The sequence below is a fragment of the Crinia signifera genome, chromosome 19 (genome assembly GCF_055691185.1).
Source record: "Crinia signifera chromosome 19, ASM5569118v1, whole genome shotgun sequence".
Taxonomy (NCBI): Eukaryota; Metazoa; Chordata; class Amphibia; order Anura; family Myobatrachidae; genus Crinia; species Crinia signifera.
In genome coordinates this window covers 69,804,879-69,826,288 of record NC_139226.1, presented here as the reverse complement: position 1 = coordinate 69,826,288, position 21,410 = coordinate 69,804,879, and the positions used below count along the sequence as shown (strand labels likewise).

Genomic DNA, 21,410 nt, shown 5'->3' with positions numbered 1-21,410 from the left:
CATTATACATTGATAATCTCAATTTGAACTTCCAAAATCTAATAACAAAGAAAAATCATTGCTTCATCTGTTAATAGTGCTTTTTGCGATTCATCTATTAACAAGTTAACATCTGCATAATATTAGAGACTATCTAATTTTTACACTTACATCTGATGAACGGAGCCATGAAAGATTCTCTTTTTCTAGTTTGCAAGGAGTATATATTTTAGTTATCTTTTACTTTTTTAACTAGTTAAAATGTATTTATCTATTTATTAACAGTTTCCTATATAGCGCATACATACTTCGCATCGTTTTACAGAGAATATTTTGAACATTCACATCACTCCCTGCCCCAGTGGAGCTTACATTATATATTAAAAATTAAAACCGGGGGGGGGGGGGGGGGGGGGGGGGGGTGGCTTGGACTCCATGCAGGGTAGATGTGCTTCTGCTGAGCTCCCAGTCCAGGCTCTTTTGTACATCTGCTGTCGAGCCGGATCTGGGAGGCTATTTCAGCGCCCTGCAGCACCAGTTGGTCTCCGGCAGCCACCTCCAAGCAGGGCTGCTGACTCTGACATCAGGGAGCCGCCGGCGGGGTGTACTAAGGACTGCGGCCTTCTCCTCGGTCCAGAGCCGCGGCCTTGATTTACGGCCTTCTGCCCGCGACGCTGCTGTGCTAGCTGCGGCTGGCCGGCTGCTTTGGGCGAACAGAGGTGACTACTGGCCCCTCCTCCTCCCGCCCGACTCCTGCTCCAGTGCCCGCTGGGTCCCGGCGTTCACGGGTACCTGCAACCTACCTCACCTTAGGAGCCTGCAGGTGTGGGGGCACTGGGCCCGCGGCCTACCCCACTCCCGGAGGGGGGTATTTTGTCTTCAATATTTGCCTCCACCCTACTGCCTGTACCGGGGGCTGTGGCTGCTGGATCATCTGCAACACTCCTGTGCCCACCACAAGCCGCATCACCTACAGGGCCCTAACACTGGACGCCTGACCTGCAGCAGTAAGTGACCATCCCTACTGCCCAGTTGGTACGGGAAAGCAGTGTTTTCCCTGTTGTTTGAGGCCCGCTGCCCAGATAGCCACTGCACCCACCCCTCAGCTGCCTACCGCAGTGCCCCAGACCCACCTTACCGGCATCACCCCCCAGCCAAACATCTAGATACCTGAACTCATCTCACCAGCCCAGCACTATTGGTACCTGACTGGCCACGGGCCCATCTTCCCTTTGTCTGGACCCACGGCTACACAGCCCTTTCCCTACAAGATAACTGCCACCTCCTAACGGTCCCTGTGAGTCAGTGGTGGCTCACGGACTCACTAGACTCCTGGGCTATGGACCAAGTTGTAAATCAGACCGTGTCCTTCATTTGCCTTGGTGAACTGTGTCGTTTAAACAATAACTTCATATACCGCTGGGGCACCATATGCCTGGGATGGATAAATATGTAGCCAGGCCCCAAGAGTCAACAACAGGGGAAGGGACGTGGCAATGATGCCTCCCCCATGTCTTCTCCTATTCCCCATTCCCCTGGCTCAGGGCCCTCTACCTCGACAGACGACTCTACCCCCATCGTCCAGGGAACTTGTCTCCACTAATGAGATCACCTCCATAATGGCATCACTACTTGACCAAACGTTGACTCCGCTAAAAGAGTCAATTGACTCTGCTATGGCGCAAATTCTAGAACACGATCAACGCTTGTCTGAAGCGTAGAAGAGGATATCAGATCTAGAAGATGAGCTGGCCACAACCAAGGCCACTGCTTCTTCACAGGAGAAGCTACTCTCCTCCATCCATGACAAGCTGGATGACTTACAAAATCGGAACAGGAGGAATAACGTTAGGATAATCAGCATCCCTGAAAGTGTTAAACCTGCAGCCCTTATGTCCCTTGTCTCCGAATGGCTTCTGCGCACGTTGGGCTGTGTGGCTTCAACTGGTTCAATTCTAGTGGAGAGGGTACATCGGGTGGGCCCGGATCGTCAGCAGGGCAGAGACAGGCCTAGGCCTGTTATCCTACGCATTCTGAACTATGCCGACAAGGTTAGCCTAATGGACGCATAGAAAATACGGTACATGTGTACTAGCACGGCGCCCATCGCATCGTAGACCATATTGCATGCGATGCGACGCGATATCGGCCGATATTGTACAATGGCATACAATTTTAAAATTGTATGCCATTGTATATGACATACAATGCCATACAATGCGATGAGATGCGATTATCAATTGTATAAGCACCCTAATGGGTGCTTACAATGCTTAAATGCACCCCCATGCCACCCCCCAAGTATAAACGTGAACCCGAATCATGGCGAGCGCAGCGAGGGGCGGCGGTACGCATCCTACGACCTTTTCATACCCCCACTATCCACGTTGGCGTGGAGTTGAGAATAGAAAGTGTGGCGAGCGCAGTGAGCCACCTAGCCCGAAGCGTGGCGAGCACAGCGAGCCCCGCGAGGGGACGCGAATACCTTCACAGGTATCCGCGTCCCCTCGCGGGCTTCACAGGTATCCGTGTCGCCTCGCTGCGCTCGCCACACTTTCTATTCTCAACTCCACACCGACGTGGATAGTAGGGGTATGAAAAGGTCGTAGGACGTGTACCGCTGCGCTCGCCACGCTTCGGGTTCACATTTATACTTGGGGGGTGGCGTGGGGGTGCATTTAAGCATTGTAAGCACCCATTCGGGTGCTTAAAATCACCCATTACGGTGCTTATACAATTTAATATTGAATATGACTTAAAATCGCATCACATCGCATGGCATGCAATTAAAAAATCGTGAGACTAATTATCGGGGCGCCCTGCTACTACACAAGTACCGAAAATACTCAGACCTACGCTATGAAGGAGCCAGGTTACTCCTTTTTCAAGACATCTCCTATTTGGTCACCATGAAAAGGAGGGAGTTTGCACCAATTTGCAAAAGTCTGTTTGAGCTGCGCTACCGTTTCGCCCTACTTTACCCAGCCAGATTACGAGTTTTAGACGATGGTTAACCCTACTACTTAGAGTCTCCACAATCTGTTAAAATTTCCTGGACTCCCTGCCCACATAACCTCGCCAAAACATGGATGATGCGGACTGAGTTCATAATTGTCCACTGTTACGTCATCCTCTTTCACCTATATGTTCATATCTGATGGACTGGGAAACTACAATTGTTACTCCATCTACTATACTGGTTTGCTATATTTTGTTGTTTACATTAGATCTGTTGGGTGGTTCAGATCTATCTGTGAACTAGACCACCATACTGAATATAAGATTGGGGGAAATGTTTGTGTTGCTGGGATCTTTGTGGGCGCTGGTGTGGGAAAATGTCTTCACCGTAACACTGGTACAATGTCCTTATACATCCTGCTCAATTTGTGATTGCTGTGTGGCTTCAACTGGTTCAATTCTAGTGGAGATGGTACATCGCTAAAGATCCCAATGTGCTGAGAGATTCTTGGATTGGTGATTTTCGGGCGGCCTCCTTTTCGGCTAAACGTAGAGGTGTGTTGATATTATTCAGAAAACCCCTATCCTATACCATCCAAGATAATTGGTTGGACACAGATGGCCATTTCTTATTTACAAAACTGGAGTTATGTGACTCTATTTACACATCTCTATATGCCAAATTACTGTCCTGGAAAGAGGGTGAATTAATTATTGGTGGAGACTTTAATGGTGTGTTGTCGGAATGGCTAGATAGATCGGGACAACGGGCCAGGACTAGCAGTGGGGCTTCCCCCTCCCATATATCCCTACTACCTGATTCTTTGGGTTTGTGCGATCCCTGGAGATGCCAACATCCCACCTCCCGAGAATATACTTATTATTCCCACGCTTATGGAACCTCATCTCGCATTGACTTTTGGCTGGTAGCCAACTCCTTATATAAACGTGTGGTGGAGTCGGGAATAGGTCCGATAGACTTATCTGATCACGCTTGGTTCACGTTCACCTTAAAAAGCCCCCTCACTACATCATATAATTGGAGATTCCCCTCTTATTTAGCCCACTCAACTGATTTCACACTTCATTTAAAACAACATATGCTTCAGATAATGCACAACATGTGGAGAATATTCACTTATTTTGGGAAGCTTCCAAACCGGTTGTTAGGGGACAAGTGATGGAATATGTTGCCAGGAGGCGCAAAAAACTAAGTTTAGTTAATGCTGATCATAGTAAACGTCTGTCAGTAGCCTATAATGATTTGCTTCTTAATGATTCTGAGATGGCTAAGACAGCATATATGGAGCCAAAGAGCCTATGACACATTGTGCAAGGAAAGGGCCCAGTTTTCTTATGACATCTCACGTAATACATTTTTTCGAAGCTCTAATAAAATGGGGAGACTCCTGGCCAACCTAGTTCGCTCACAATCCGCCCCCTACACATTTTGCAAATTTCCACTCAGAGTGGAATATTGACTTCAAACTCCAATGAGATTTCTGCAACATTTCAGGACTACTATAAACAATAATATGAAGCGCCCACTGATAAGCCTGGTGAGGGTTTACAATTTTTACAGCAGACCCAATTGCCCACCCTCACTACAGAAGAGAGGGACTCACTTGTTACCCCCATTACCGAACTAGAACTACAAGCGGTTATTAAAACTCTAAAAAAGGTAAATCCCAGGGACCTGATGGCTTTAGTGCAGATTACTACCAACTCATGAGAGACAGCCTGACCCCTCACCTTTTCTCCTTATATAACTATATTACAGGGGAATTCACCTCTCCCAGAATTTACAGCTGCCCATATTGCTGTGTTCCCAAAGCAGGGGAAAGATCCCAAACTGGTCCAGTCTTATCGCCCCATATCTCTTCTAAACCAAGATCTAAAAATTTTTACTACACTATTGGCCAGGAGACTCCAGCCGATATTGCATAGGATTTTGCACCCGGCCCAGAATGGTTTTGTGAGAGGGCGTACTTCCGTGCATAATGTCCGTACTCTAACAGCGGCAATCCTACACTACACTCATTTACAAAACAAAGAGGCTATTATTGTTAGCTGTGACGCGGACAAGGCATTTGACCACGTCTCCTGGCACCATCTATTAAGGATATTCCAATTGCAACACTTTGGCACCGATTTTATTAATATATTTAACATGCTATATTCATCTCCGAAAGTGTGTATAACTATTAATGGATTAAATTCGCCATCATTTAGGCTGGCCAGGGGGACGCGACAAGGTTGCCCACTAACCCTGCTTTTATTCAATTTAGCGCTTGATCCGCACCTTTTGCCAGGATACATCATTGCAGGGATTAAATCTGGGTGGGTCAGAGGTGAAGGTGTCTGCTTTTGCCGATTATCTTTTTCTATACATTAGTAACCCCAAACACGCCCTTCCTAGATTACTAACGGTACTGGATGCCTTCCGTGACATTTTGGGGTTTTTAGTTAATTATCAGAAAACCGAGGCAATGGCTGTCCACCCTGAGGCCCAATCTGGATGGGGAACCGCTTTCCCTTTCAGATGGACCACCGAATTTTTAACCTACAGTATTTGGGCCTGCGCTTCTCCAATAGTGTAGCGGATCTCTATGATTTAAATTACTCTCACTTTATCTCCCAAATGTTAGCAGATTTCCAAAGATAGAGACACCTACCACTGTCATATGTGGGACGATGTAACCATTTTAAGATGGTCTCCTTCCCCAGACTCCTTTATCCAGTCCAGATGCTCTCCTTTTTGTTGAAAGATCAGGATATTTTAAGCATCAATAGAGCTCTCACAAAGTTTTTGTCTGGTAAACTACCTAGAATTTCTCAATTGAAATTACAACAAACCCAATCTAATGGTGGTATCAACCTGCCGAGCATCCAAGATTATGCCCTAGCGGCCAACCTATGCTATGCACTGGACTGGGTGGGGTGAATAATTATACCTATAGATCATTGGACCTATATTTTCTCCAAGACTGTACGTTAGATGCCCTACTCTATTTATCATCCACATCAGTCCCGATACACATTAAGGAAAACCCTCTACTCTATACACCCTATAGGGCTTGGCACACCATACGTAAGCGACTCGGCTTCCCAGTAAACGTCTCATTACATACACCATTGGTTCATAACAATGACTTCCAGGGAGGAAACCCAGACCCCATATTCTTCACTTGGCATTTCCAGGTCCTCCGATCAGTATTCCAATTTTTAGACGAAGATTATTCTAAACCTCTTACCCTCTCACAACTGAAAGAGCATTATCCTCAATTACAGTTCCCCTTATTTGCTTACTTTCAGGCCAGGATCTACTTGACAAAATTATACCAAAACTATCCAAAGAAGGATCGGATAGAGCTTTCGACCTTATGATTATTTATAGAAAGGGAGGACAAATACCCACCTCTTTATTGTATAGTCCAACTTGTAACTTTCTAAGGTCAAACAGGGACTGACACACTGTTATACGGCTTTCCCAGATATTCCAACATCCATCATTAAAGCCACATTATCTTTAAACAAGCTACTTACTTCAGGCATCCTATTCTGAGATGCTATTTAAAATACTGCACAGGGCATACTACACTCCCAAACACCTTTTCTTGATGGGTATATCAGATGCTTCAAACTGTTTTAAATGTTTGTCCCCTGAAGCTGATATTTTTCACGGTCTGTGGACGTGGACTGTCACACGGTCACTTTCACGGTCTGTCACTTTCACGGTCTGTGGACGCTAATGTGTCTAATGTCGAGATATTGTAATGTGCCATTCCGTCTTCTATTATAGTACCATTTTGTTTTATGCCATCTTCGATGTACCATGTGTCAAATTTTTTCAATAAAAATATATAAAAAAATAAAATAAAATTAAAACCAGTACTAACTAAAACACATGACTAATGAGGTTTCCTCTTTTCTTATAATTTTTGTCTGATTTATTGTATTTGTACTGAAAAACTATTGTCTTTTTTTTTTTCCTATTTCTTGATTGTGCTATGTGTGATTTGAGTAACTACATCTGACTGCTGCTATAATATAGGAAACAATTGAATTTCACACGTATACCTTAAGTGCACAGCCATCCTCCTCCTTTTCAAGGTGGATAGTAGCTTCTGCCCTGCTGTGGTTGGGAAGGAAAGGTGAATAGTTGGACTTAATATGACTGCTGCAGCAACTTCTGCTCTGCTGTGGTTGGGTAGGGTAGGTGGATAGTTGGAGACCTGCTCTGGCTGCTGTAGCAGCTTTTGCCCTGCTGTGGTTGGGTCCATCAAATGGACCTTAAGACTAGTTATCTATAATTAGTATTGCTGGCTTAGCGTTCCTCATTCTTTTTACTTTTTTGTGTATTACTATCTTTTGCTTTCCCAGAGTCATATTAATTTATATCACCTGTTTTAATTATACAGATATACAGTACATGTTTAACCTCCTTAATCCATGCATGACACTTTATATCTTCAAGCACATCCATATTTGTCTTAAAAAATAACCAAATTTGTGGACCTTATAGCAAGTTCTCTTCGTATAACAAGGAGCTAACTTATGACATTTCCGGCCCAGGGGCCAATTGTGGCCCGTGATGTCACTTCAAACGGCCCACAGCCTCCAGACAGAAGCGGGCAGCTGGAGGCTGATGTGGGACCCACAGCACAGGACTCTAGAGGTGGGACCCCGGAGAGCGGGCCTTTACCTTGCTGGCTTGCTTTCTGTATTGGTGAGGGGGAGCCGGCTGCCACTGTGAGACGTGTTTGCCGTCTTTCAGATGAGTATGTGTCCAACTCTTGCTGCTGCAATTATATATCACCCTCCACCGCGATCACAGTGAGAGCAGTGTGCAGGGAGGGGGGAGCAATAAAGGGGAAGCTTTCTCCCGTAATATGCGGAGCAAAGAAGGGTGGCGGCTGTAGCCCAAGCATCTGTCTCCTGTAGGGGAATATACAGTGAAGGGAGGCAGTATGTGGTACATTCAGAGAAGGGTGGACAGGCTGGGGTACATAATGAATGGGGGCAGAGTGGAGGGCATACAGTGAATGGGTACATATAGCAAAGGAGGGGCAGTTTATGGGACTATAAGGTGAAAGGGGCAGAGTGGGGGACATACAGTGAATGGGAGCAGGCTGGGGGACATACAGTGAATGGGTGCAGGCTGGGGGGCATACAGTGATGAAGGGGCACACTGGAGGACATATAGTGAAGGAGGGGCACGCTGGGGGACACAGTGAATGAGGGGCACACTGGGGGACACAGTGAATGAGGGGCACACTGGGGGACATACAGTGAAGGAGGGGCACGCTGGAGGACATACAGTGAAGGAGGGGCATGCTGGGGGACATACAGTGAATAAGGGCATGCTGGGGGACATACAGTGAATGAGGGCATGGTGGGGGACATACAGTGAATGGGGCAGGCTGGGGGAAATACAGATAAAGGGGGTCAGGCGGGGAATATACAGTGAAGGAGGTGCATGCTGGGGGACATACAGTGAATGGGGGCAGATTGGGAGGCATACAGTGAATGGGGGCATACAGTAAATGGGGCAGAGTGGGGGACATACCGTGAATAAGGGCAGAGTGGTGAACATACAGTGAATAAGGCCAGAGTGGGGGACATACAGTGAATGGGGGCAGGCTGGGGAAATACAGAGAAGGGGGGTTCAGGCGGGGAATATACAGTGAAGGGGCACATACAGTGAATGGGGCAGAGTGGGGGACCATTCTGATGTGATTAATGGTTCAAAGAATGTCAGGCTGACACCCCTGACTTAGGGTCTATGGAAATGATTGGTTCTTTATAGTACTTCTGTTTAAAGTAGTTAAAATAGTTTTTTGACATGGTCCATGGATGTAGTTCCAGTCCTTTTCCCTGGTTTAGAAAATTAGAAATTAAGATGATTAGAAGGATAGCATCCGTTTGTGCTGCAAATTTGAGCAATTCTTTGTTACTTTTTATATATTTTATTCAACTAGTCAGTATATATTGTTTTAGCCTGGCAAATAATTTGTGCAGCACAGCTACTGCAAGTTTATCTTAATTCTGACTAGCTATGTTGACTACACATTGTATTTGCCAAATGTATAATGTGATAGGATGCATATGATTCAATAAAAAAAAAAATTAAATACTGAAAGCTTATTGGATAACATTGTCCAAATGATACTCTGGCAGTTTCAGTATATTTGCAAAGTTTGAAGGCCAAGATTATTATTTCAAATCAAAAACATTATTTCTAACCTTGCCATTGTCTTGACTATATGTTCTAACCATTTTGCAACTCATCTGATAAATAAGTCAGTTTTCATGTTAAACAGAAAATTGTCTGGGTGATCCCAAAATTTTGAACGGTAGTGTACATATGAAATTAGTATCAGCACAATGATTGGCGGATGTACCACGCTTGTTACATTCTGCCCACAGAGAGAGAAATATCTTAATAGATATTAATTTGGGTGAAAAAAAGAAAAAAAGTAATTTATGCCCTGCATGGGGGTGTCTAGAACCAGCCAGGATGTAATCCTAGCATTATCTTATTAATCTTTATTCCATTTCTTATGATAATTAAACCCCTAACAACAACTAATAAAGTGAAAGTAAATGTCTGAACAGATAAAATAATCCCCACCACATATATCTATATCTAAAGAAGTCACTCCAGAGGTCTTTAAAATAGATGTATTACATTAGGTCATGAAACAAATGAGTTAAAAATGCCCTAGGGCATTGAAACGTTGACCTATGCAGGGTTAACTCATTTGTTTCATGACATAATATAATACATCTATTTAAAAGACCTCTAGAGTGACTTCTTCATTTCTATATATGCTAAATTTCATCTGAAGGCACCCGGGGCACTTCTTCAGGAATAAGATGATGAGTGCCGACTATGTGTGTGTGTGTATATGTATGTATGTATGTATGTATAAATAGTGGTATATGTATGTATGTATAAATAGTGGTAAATGTATAAATAGTGGTAGCGGCGGCACTCGAATAAATGACACAAACTGCCAGGGGTGTCCCAACGTTTCAAGCCCTTCCGGGCCCTTTATCAAGGTGCAGAAGACAAATAAAGGGCCCGGAAGGGCTTGAAACGTTGGGATACCCCTGGCAGTTTGTGTCATTTATTCGAGTGCCGCCGCTACCACTATATATTGCAAGCTTCATTGTTTGATTACCTGGAGGGCACCGGCTTGTTCATCTTTGTTCCCTGACTCACTATATATATATATATATATATATATATATATATATATATATATATATATATATATATATATATATATATATATATATATACATATACATATACATACATATACATACATACATACACACACATATATATATATATATTTATACACACACAGTATAGTAAGAACAAAGAATGTGAGCGCACCAAAATGGGGTGTGGCCTCACTGCAAGGAACATGCTTTGCAGATAAAGACTACCGTATACCTGCAACCTGCCAAGACATTGGCCACCACACTAAATTAAAAAACGGTACTTATGTATTATCTGGGCTCCCATGTTAAATGCACCCCATTTTTTCATACCCCTACTATCCAACTACGCATGGAGTTGATTTAATATTGTGTGGCGAGCCACCGTACCCGAAGCGTGGCGAGCGCAGCGAGCCCCGCGAGGGGACGCATTCTCATAAGAAAAAACGGGAGCCCAGATATTACATAAGTACCTCAAAAACATTTGATTCATTCCCCTTACATTGGGTTTGATTCAGACCTAATCACTACTGTGCAATTTTGCAGAGCCCTGCAATCAGATTGTCACCACCCAGACAGAGTGTAATCCTGCCCCCGTGCAAGTCTACGAATGGCTTGCAAAAATATCGCAGATCGTCGTATGTAACTCACTCACCATTGAATGATTTTCACATTCTGTGCAAGTGTGCGTAACTCTGACCCTTCCACAACTCTGCGAGAGGTAATCAGGCTGGCAATTACGTCCCAGACTCTCCCTGAAAACGCTTTGGTACGCCGGTGCTTTTTCTGACACTCCCAGAAAACACCCCCAAACGCCTGCTTCCAGTGCCAGATTAAGCCTTCGGGGGGCCCGGGGTACTTTAGCCAGGGGGTCCCCCTTGCACTTGTCATTACTGGCCGCACACTGCATGGGAGAATATTACACTGTCAAAACACAGAGTAAAGGCAGTATAAACTTGGTCAATGGGTAACTGCATATATATATATATATATATATATATATATATTACACACACACACACACACACACACACACACACACACACATAAATACATACCATATGAAAAGCCTGTGTTTGTCCCTCTGCACCTTACTCTGTAGGTGACCTCACAGTCCTAGTGCTGCCTTTGATTAAAAACCCTCCCATGACTAAGCTGCTGCTGCTGTTCTCCATGGGCATGTAATGAGCTTCACCAATTAGAGCTCAGCACAAACATCTCAGCCTCTGCCCTCTGGTTTAAAGCGTCATGGGACTTAAGGTGCCCACAGACGCATCAATTATCAAATGCGTTTTGTACTTTTTAAGCACAAATTGCATCTTATGTACAATTATTGGATGGTGTTTATGTGCATGTGCGATGCGATGCGCGTTCCCGGGAGCCCGATATTGTATGTCTAAAAAAGTATGTGCTGCACTTACTTTTTAGACTACATCTGAAATTTAACATTACAAACATGGGTTCATCACATCACATCTTATGCATCCAAGTGCACATCTCATAGCAAGCTGTAAGAAAAATTGTATAGAACCATTGTACAGACAAAAACGCATAGCACAGTACAATTGTAGCGTCTGTGGGCACCTTAAGTTAACTCCCAGTAATGCACTGCACACTTGTGCAATCATGGCTCCCGATGCACAGCACCATTAATCATTGTCACATTGCCAGATAGGTGAAGCTGCAGCACTACCCCACTCCCATGCACAAAACCTTTAGCTAAAAGCACTGACCCCTTGTGCCTCCATTATAATCCGGCCCTGCCTGCTTCCCTTCAATCAACCTGCTAATGGCTTGCAAATAGATTATTTAGAGTTTTTTTCACTGTTTGGCCTCATGCGTGCACACATCGATCTGTGCGCATGCCCAGTTATTAAATATTTGGAGTGCCATTTACTGCCCCCTGTTGTGCCATATACTGTACATAATGTCCCCCCATAGTACCATATACATAATGCCTCTCATAGTGCCATATAGATAATGATCCCAGTAGTGCTGTATACACAATGCCACCAGTAGTATATAGATAATGCCCAGCCGCATAGTGCAATATAGAATGTCCAGTGCTTTATACAGAATGCTCACCCATAGGGTTTTATACATAATGCCCCCCTTAGTGCCATTTACATACTGCACCCAGTAGTACCATTAACATACTGCCCCTCATAATACCATCTATGTAATGCCACCAATAGTGCCATTTATGTAATGCCCCTCCAATGTGGCATTTACATAATGCTTTAACGTAGTTACATTTACATACGGCCCATGTAGTGCCATAAAAGATCTGCCCCTCCCCCATAGTCCCATATACATAATGCTTCCCATAGTGCCATTTATGTAATGCTATATGCATAATGCCCACCACAGTGTCACATACATAATGTCCCAGGAAATATGCACCACCCCTGTTTCTGCGGATCTCCTCCTGACATACTGTACAGCTACCCTGGCCTGGCTTGCTCTGACCCCACTGCCGTGGTAGCTCCACCCCCTTTTTAGCCTCCACAGTCACAGGGAGCGTGAGGAGCTTCTAGCTGCCAGTGTTGCTGTATGTCATTCACTGCACTGTGCCGGAAACATCAGGACAGCAGCAGCACGGAGAGTGCCGAGTCTGGTGATTGGGGTGCTAGACATTAGATTGTGACTGGGCACACGAGGCACACCCCGTGCACACACCTTTGCTTAATAGTACTAATATGTAGCAGAGAACTGGTCATTTTTCAATTTAAACTCAATATTAATCTGTATATAAAAAAATGGCCCCTTCACAATTGGAGACAAAAACTCCCGAAAAATGTCATGTCCAATTGAAATCAATGAAAAATAGAGGGAAAAGACCATATTGATATAAAAATAAGTTGACTACAACAGTGCTTCTCATACTGTATGCTGCTATTTGCTGGCAGAAAGGTGTGGACCACGGATGTGGAGGGCAGGGTGAGTGCAGCTCTATTTTGTGTCACTCCACGGATGGGTGACACCCGGTTGCGGGCCGCGCCACACCATCCCAATTGATGCAACTGGTCAATAGCATTATCTGGGTCATTTATACCTCAGGAGAGCTTATAGGTTGAACCTGATGGATTTCGTAACAGTTGGTAAGGTTGAAAAAAGTACCTAAGTTATGTACTTTGCTTTTGTCTACGCAGAACTTTTAAAATGACTTTCCAAGTCCCTATACAGATACACATACCCTGTGGAAGTTTCCTTTTCCCATAATATGGAGATGAGTGTCATCACCTTTGTAGATGTGTGCTTATCAAGAAACTCACGGACACCTGTGCAGCTTGAATCAGGTGCGTCTTTATTCCAGCTCTGGCTAACACGGACTGAAGGACCAGCCGTGTGACAGGAAGTGATGTCATGCCTGGAGACTACAAAGACCAAGATGCACCACATGCATCTACATCCCCCCTTTTAACTGGAAGGACACAAGATGCATGGATATAACAAATGTTACAAGGATAAAGATAAAGATGCAAGAAAAAGACCAAATAACAAAGTCCTGGAATTTGGGATTGGGCTTGGACACCCGTCCAGACCTGGTGATGGTGTGCTGTGAACCCATGGGATTGTCCTTGACAATTTGGGAGGGCTCTGCCACCGGTAAGGTCTCTGGGATGGGATCTTCCAAATTATGTGAACCATCACTAGCATTGGTTGCCGCAGTGGCAGTAACTGATGGATCCGGCTGTGCAGAGTCCTCTTCAGCTACACTCAGCAGGTGCCGGCGATTGCACTCATACAAGGCATTGTCAGACTGCACCACATAACTATTTGGACGCTCTGCTGGAAGCTGCACCACTGCTGTTCTGTCGAAGCCTTGTTCAGTCTGTATGCAGTCAGGGTGGCCTGGAGAGAGTGGTGGCAGGTGATGTGCCGATCTGTCATAGGACGCCTTGGAGCCTGCCTGCGCCTGTTGATGCAATCACGCACCTGGGATTCCACTCTGGGCCGCAGAAGCTGCTTTGCCATGGGAAGTGCTGTGCGGGTGCGCCGTGCCAACAAACACTGTGTAGGGGAGGGTAACCAGTCTCTGGGTGTGTTTTGTTTCTCAGGTTGAGTAGGGCTAGGTAGATGTCTGAACCATCTCGTGCGCATTTCTCCATTAAGTGCTTTGCTGAGCGGACTGCTCACTCTGCCAACCCGTTGGATTGTGGATCATGAGGACTGCTGGTGATATGCTGAAAGTGCCAAGTATTTGCAAACTCTGCGAACTCTCTGCTCTTGAATTGCATGGAATTATCATGTGCCATGTGCTGCAAAGTGCCTTTTAAGTTCTGAAATTACCATCACACCAGTGGTGGTGGTGAGGTAGTTTATTTCGAACCAGCCTGAGTAAGAGTCCACAAGCACCATATACTCCTTCCCCCTCATTCAAATAAGTCAGCTGCCAGGATGGACCAAGGTAGGTTCGGGATGTCATGGAGCAGCATGAGCTCCCGTGGCTGGTGTGGACATAGGGCATTGCAGGGGGCACAAAGATACAGATCGTTCAATGTCACCGTACATAGAGGGCCAGAATGCAGTTTCCCGGCCCTGCGCTTGGTGGACTCCAGGCCTGCATGCCCATGGTGCAACTGCTGTGTATATGAGGACTGTAGAGCAGCTGGGATCACAAAGCGGTGACCTCGCATGATGACACCATCAACTATGGTGAGTTCATCCCTCATGCAAAAGAAGGGACTTAGACAGTGGGGCAAGTCTCTGGATGAGGGTGGCCAGCCATTGAGGATGACAGCAGCAAGATGCTGGGAGAGCTCATCTGTGCTGGTGGCTGCACGCAGCTCCTCCATCCATTTGGTGGGAAGGACTTTCACAGCCATGACATCAAACTCGTCCTCAGAGCTGCCTGTCAGTGGAGGGCAGAAATGCCCTGGACAATGCTTCAGCAACATACATTTCTTTACCTGGCTTGTAAATAATGTTCCAAATTGTACCTTTGGAGCTTGAGCAACATGGTTTGTATGCGGGATGAGGCAGAGTGTATGGGTTTTTTCAGGATGGTGATGAGGGGTTGATGGTCTGTTTCAATCACGACAGGATGGCCATAGATGAAGTCATGGAAACGTTTGCAGGCTAAAACAAGCGCTAACCGATCTTTTTCAATCTGTGCATACCTGATGTCCGTGTCAGTGAGGGCCCTGAAGCATCAGCAGCAAGGAAGACAGGATCATGCACATTGAAGTACTGCAAGACTGGCAGGTTTGTAAGCATGGTCTTTAGTTGGTTGACAGCAGCCGCGTGTGTGTCCAGCCAACACCATTCAGAGTTCTGATGTAGTAACTGCCGCAAAGGTGCAGTAGTTTCGCTGTACTGTGGAAGAAACATGGACAAGTAGTTGGTCATCCCCAGGAAGCGCTGGAGTGCCAATTTATCTGCTGGGAGGGGCATCTGTAGGACAGCAGAGACTTTGTTTGGGTCTGGCAGGACACCTTTGTTGGTGAGGACATGGCCCACGTATGCCACCTCCATGACTCTGAATCTGCACTTGTCCGGGTTGAGCTTGAGATTGAGGGCGCAAGCCCTTTGAAGTACCTGGTGTAGGCGTTGATCATGCTCCTCTCTGGTGCGGCCCCAGATGAGGATGTCGTCAACGATGATGTCACAGAGGTAGCCAGCAAACAGTTGCTCCATACATCGCTGGAAGACTTTGCTGCCCGTGGTGATTGCCATAGGGCATGCGGAGGAAGACATAGCGCCCAATGGGGGTCATGAAGGCAGTGAGGAGAAAAGAGGCTCTGTCCAAAGGGATCTGCCGCACTTGGTATCCAGGGTGCTAAAGATGGTTGCACCTGGCATGTCAGCAATCACCTGCTCGATGGTGCGGAGTGGGTGGTAGGGGCATAGAAGTACCTTGTTTAGGTGTACTGGGTCAATGCATAACCGTACAGTCCCATCTTTTTTAGCAGCAGCTACCATTGCAGACACCCATTGTGTTGCTTTTTCAAATCGGTGCAATGACACCTAGCTGCATCATTCTGTGTAGCTCTTGGATGATTTTGTCCTTCATTGCAATGGGAACTCTGTGGGGGGGCACAAACAGTGGGGGTAATGGAGTCATCCAGCCTCATGTTGTATGTGATCGGTTGCTTTACCAGTGTACTGCAATCAAACAAATCTTGGAAGTCTCATTTCTGGGACAGTCATTTGGATGGTGTGTACATCAGGCCCCAGTTTTAGCAAGCCCAGTCTGATACTGTCCGGGAGGCCAAGCAATGATTTGACCTGTTGATCCAAGATGTGGAAGAGTAACTCAGCACTGGTGAACTGTATTCGCGTGGTGCCAAGTGTGGTGATGACCTGGCCTCCATATGCTATTAGGTTGATTCTGTCATGTTGGTAAATCTGTGCAGCAGGGTCTAGCTCCCGTAGTTGTCTGCGTGACATGACGTTGCACTTGGCCCATGGGTCTATCTTGACTGTGGCCACTCTGTTGGTGTGTTTGGTCTTGAGCTTTATGAATATTTCACCCCTCTCATCTGTGTGATTGACACTGTCACAGACTGTTGTGCGGGCTGTGGTGTGCAGCGGGTCTGTCTACCTGGCTGACCTGCCTGGGTGCACGGCTGTATCGGGGCTCTGACTGCTGCTTTGTGGGTGTCTGGTCTTCAGAGCGACAGCACCTGGCGAAGTGGTTCCATTTGCCACATGCATTGCAGCGTTTATCATATGCGGGGCAGTTCTGCTTGCCTGGGGGGTGCTGTGCTGCGCAGTTCCCGCATGTGGATGAGCGGGGTGTGGTGGCCGCCATGACACATACTTCAGCATCCCTCTTCAACTCCCTTGTGCCCTTTTCTGCCTGCTCGCGGAGCATGCATATGCTTATGGCGGTTTCTAGCGTGAGGCCCTTTTCCCTTAGCAGCTGTGCACGTACCTTGTCATTTCTAATGCCACAGACGATTCTGTCACGGATCAGTTCATCTGAGTGTCCCAAAGTTGCACTTCTTTTGACAGTAATTTTAGCGTGGAGGCGTATGATTGCACTGTATTGTCGCCCTTTTGATTTGTGCTGTTAAAGATATACCGGCATGCAGATTTCCTCAAACTTAGCAAGTAAGACCTCAGGATCCCTCTCTGCTCTCTGTGTCCATGTAAATGAATGCCTCTGATTTGTCCACGGCGTCTGTGCCTGCGAGGTTCAGCAGCGTGTATGCCTGTACCTTCTTTGACTTGTCTGATAAGCCCGCGATGCAGTACACGTGCCATTCTCTCTTGAATCTGAGCCAGTTGTCAGTGATGTGTTCGTCGATAACCAACGGGTCAATCTTCCTCAGCCCATGTGCCATGTTGATCCCACTTCTGACACCATGTAGATGTGTGTGTATCAAGAAACTCACAGACACCTTTGCAGCTTGAATCAGGTGCGTCTTTATTACAGCTCTGGCTAACACTGACTAAAGGACCAGCTGTGTGACCGGAAATTATGTAATCCCTGGAGACTACAAAGACCAAGATGCACCACATGCATCTACAACCTTGATGAAGTTGTTACAGCTGCAGTCTAGAACGTTTTTAGTGTAGTGCAAATAATCTATAGGGAACAGATAAGCTAAGTAGCTTTTGTGGGAGCTTCATGAAATTTAAAGACTGGCAGAAAGTCCTGTTAATGTTAGTTGCAGGATAATAGCAAGAGAGCCACAGGTTGTATGCCTTTGATAAATAAAGCTTATTCTTGTCAAATTTGTTATGATTAGATTATATGCAACTTAATGTGCCAAAACAGCGAAACAACGAAAGAAAACTGATGTTTTAAGATCCAAATATCACACAATATTTTTTGTGGCAGATACAATAGGAAAGTTTTGAAATATAATTCTGTTTATTATATGTATTTTCAAAGGACTTTTATGTAGCTTTCACATCACATAAAACATTTTGAAACGTTTTGAAAAACTGTAATTTTAAATGGTATTTTAAACGGGTCTAGTGTTCATATTGCAGCAGATTACCATTTAAAAATACCGTTTAAGTACCATTCACATCACCAGTCAAGCCGTTTAACCTCTGAACACGTTTCTACCCACAGCTTATTTCCTGGTTCAGGGAAGGGACACAAGACAAGGGACAGCCTATCACAGTGCTCTAACCTTTATTTTTTACTAAATACCATTTCAGTGCCATTCAGACAGCACAAAAATCGGCTCTGAATTGGCTTTAAAACGGGTAGGACTCTGCTTTTTAAACGTGTTGAAATACCAGTTAACTTTAAATGGTATTTCAACTATGACACTTTCACACTGCAGCCTTAAACGTTTTAAAAGGCAAAAAAACGGCAATATACCGTTTTAAAAGTGTGATGTGAAAGCTACATCAGAGAATGGAGCTTTATTGAGGATTGTATTTTGCACACATCTTGTTCAGAAACACACTGGACAATTACAACAGTGCTTTATAAACACTCCTTTGATTAGATGTGAATAGAAGGGGCTAGTTGAGAAATCAGATGGAAGAAATCTTGAACAATGCTATCTTTATGCAAAGACTAAAGTAAACTTGGGCTTTTGTTCAATGTGCAGCATGAGTAGATTAGCTTGAATTCACAGCATGTTGCAGGTCTTGAAATATCATATTCATGTAGAGTACTGAGCAGAAAACTCACAAGCTCTTAACACAATATTTTGTGTAGTTTTTTTTTATAACTAGACAACCTATGCTCCTACCTTTCTATGTTGTTCATAATTACGAATAAAGTCACGCAGTTGTTCCTCTCGACTTTCCAGCGTTGAATATAACTGCTCCATTTGGTTCACCAGGTCTGCCTTTTCAGACTTTAAACGTCTCCGATCTGACTTCATGGCTGGAGAAAAGGGAAACAAAATGAGCTATAAATATTTTTCCTACTACATAATTTCCCTTTCATTCAAGTCACAATGCACAGATCTCTCAGCATAAACTAAACCATAAGCTAGAGTGGTCCGCTCAACTGTACCCAACTATTATAAATTAACGTGAAGATACAATTAGAAAAATAAGACTTGTGTCGGGGGCACTAATTTTAAATGGATGTATTAGTAGTTTAAAATGTAACTTTTATTTAATTACTTAGAAAAAAGTCCTGTATTACCTGTACAGTGCTTGGCTGAACTGGGTGTAGGAACTAGAATAGAAATACTAGTAAGATATTTCCACAATTTACATAAAGCACAAAAAAAATCACAAAACAGGACTGACCTACATTAAACGCACGATAATAGTACGGAACCCTTTCAATAGAAGCAATTAACGTTAATTGTTAAAAGAAAATTCTCTAATTGACTGCTTAGCTCAATCCAAATGTTGTGTGTACATTCATAGGGTAATAATATACATTAATGACATTAAGTCTAATAGGGACAATAGCCTCTATATTGAGAGGATAATGATCCTTAGAAGAATTTCTGCTGACCACTGGACAGTTAAAGGTTATTTCAATATAGGGAGATTAAATCCTTATTTAAAGAATACATTTACATTTTATGCTGTGCATAGATTTCAAAAATATATGGCACTAAGCACACAGTATCAGTTTGTGCGTGACAGTAGAAGAAGGAAATCAGAAGTGTGGAGCTCCTGCAAGATCCTCTCAAATCTTCTACTCTCTCACTATCATGAGTCAGATGATAGAGAGATGACAGTTTAAAAGAGACGCTTTTGCTCCGAAATGAAAAAGGTCCCTTCTGCTGCTCACTTTCATTAGGTCTGCAGCACTGATATTAAAATACATTGCAGTGTCGCTGATCTGCTGTCAGTGGAGTGAGAGAGGATCTAGACTGAGACAGGTTTTTTTTTATCTTTTTTTTTTTTTTTATTAATTTAAAAAAAAAATCATACAATACAAATCCATACACCATACACAGACATTTTATACATAATAACATAGACATTTATGTACATTAACATACAAACATACAAGCACAATCATCCAGTGCTGCTTTTATTTAAAACATTCTTTCCTGTCTCAAGATCCCTGAGGATATATTTTACTTCTACCCTTGCATTATATATATATATATATATATATATATATATATATATATATATATATATATATGCAACAAAGATATAGAGTGCGCCTTTGTGTGTGTCACCACCATAAGACAGGTGTATAATTTACACTTTTTTCGTAATTTTATACAATTTATTAAAATAAATAAAACAATTTTTCAGCAATATTTCATTCGTATGCAGTCATCATTCCAATAACCCGACGCGTTTCGTCACTTGGACTTCATCAGGGGTATAACAAAAAATGACTCAATAGAAATAAGCTTTCAGCTTATAAAAGACTGGTTCTTCCTTAGTTCTTGAACCGACTTAAGTATTTTAAAAATCAGCAGCAATGTTGAATTGGGGCAAAATGAGGTGATGTGTGGAGAGGTAAATTCATCTGTCCTCTCACAGCAGTGTGTCTCTATCGCACAACTCCAAAGTCTCTCTCTTTAGATAGGTATTCATTTCCTATAGCAATAAATCTCATATAGTCATGCACCACACGTGTTATCATTTCCCATTTCACTTTTATGTCGAGGAGTGGGGAGCATTCATACATTCAATTAGTGTTTACCATTCCATGTTTAGTGATTATTATCATTATACTCATCTGATTATTACGTGTACTCCATTTATTGGTGATTATTTTTTTTATTTTATTTTACTTATCGGGTGACATTCTATGCTCTGCGATTTCCGTTTTTTTGCGGTAATTAGACCACAAAATGGCGATATCGCATTTTTCCATTAAATCGTTAATTTAATGGGATGCGCTAAGGGACTGAAATCGCATATTATGTGCGTTAAGGTATGCTGAGTAAAAATGCGAGATTAATTCGCATTTTTATCGCATCCAGATGTTTTCGTATAGAAAAGTATACAAGTCGCTTATTTAATGCAATGCGCATTTGCACATCGCATTTTTTAGGTGCCTAATTATCGCACTTTTTTCAGACCAGGGTCTGTTAGGCGAATTAGCCAGAACCCTGCACAGATCGCAATGTTCTGTGCAGGGTTCTGCTGTAAAAAATAAAACAAAGGGTTAAAATAAAACAAAAACGAGCGCGGGGTCCCCCGCCCGATTATAACCAGCCCCGGGCTCACTGAGCCGGTGCTGGTGACATAAAATCAGGGTCCCCGACAAATAGGGGTCCCCTTGATTTCATGAAACCAGCACCAGGCTCAAGGTCCGGCGCTGGTTCCCAAAATACGGGGGACAAAATGACTAGGGGTCCCCCGTATTTTAAGAACCAGCACCGGACACA

The 21,410-nt window shown here is 44.1% G+C and overlaps 1 protein-coding gene across 10 annotated transcripts in view; it reads right to left on the bottom strand.

Moving 5' to 3' along the window:
* Window positions 1-21,410, bottom strand: part of KAZN (kazrin, periplakin interacting protein) — a 679,557-nt gene that overhangs the window by 410,962 nt on the left and 247,185 nt on the right. For all 10 annotated transcript variants that reach the window (XM_083162748.1, XM_083162749.1, XM_083162746.1 and 7 more), the window contains one exon: window positions 18,837-18,973. In XM_083162748.1, coding sequence (XP_083018874.1) covers window positions 18,837-18,973 — 137 coding nt within the window. The remainder of the gene's footprint in view (window positions 1-18,836; window positions 18,974-21,410) is intronic.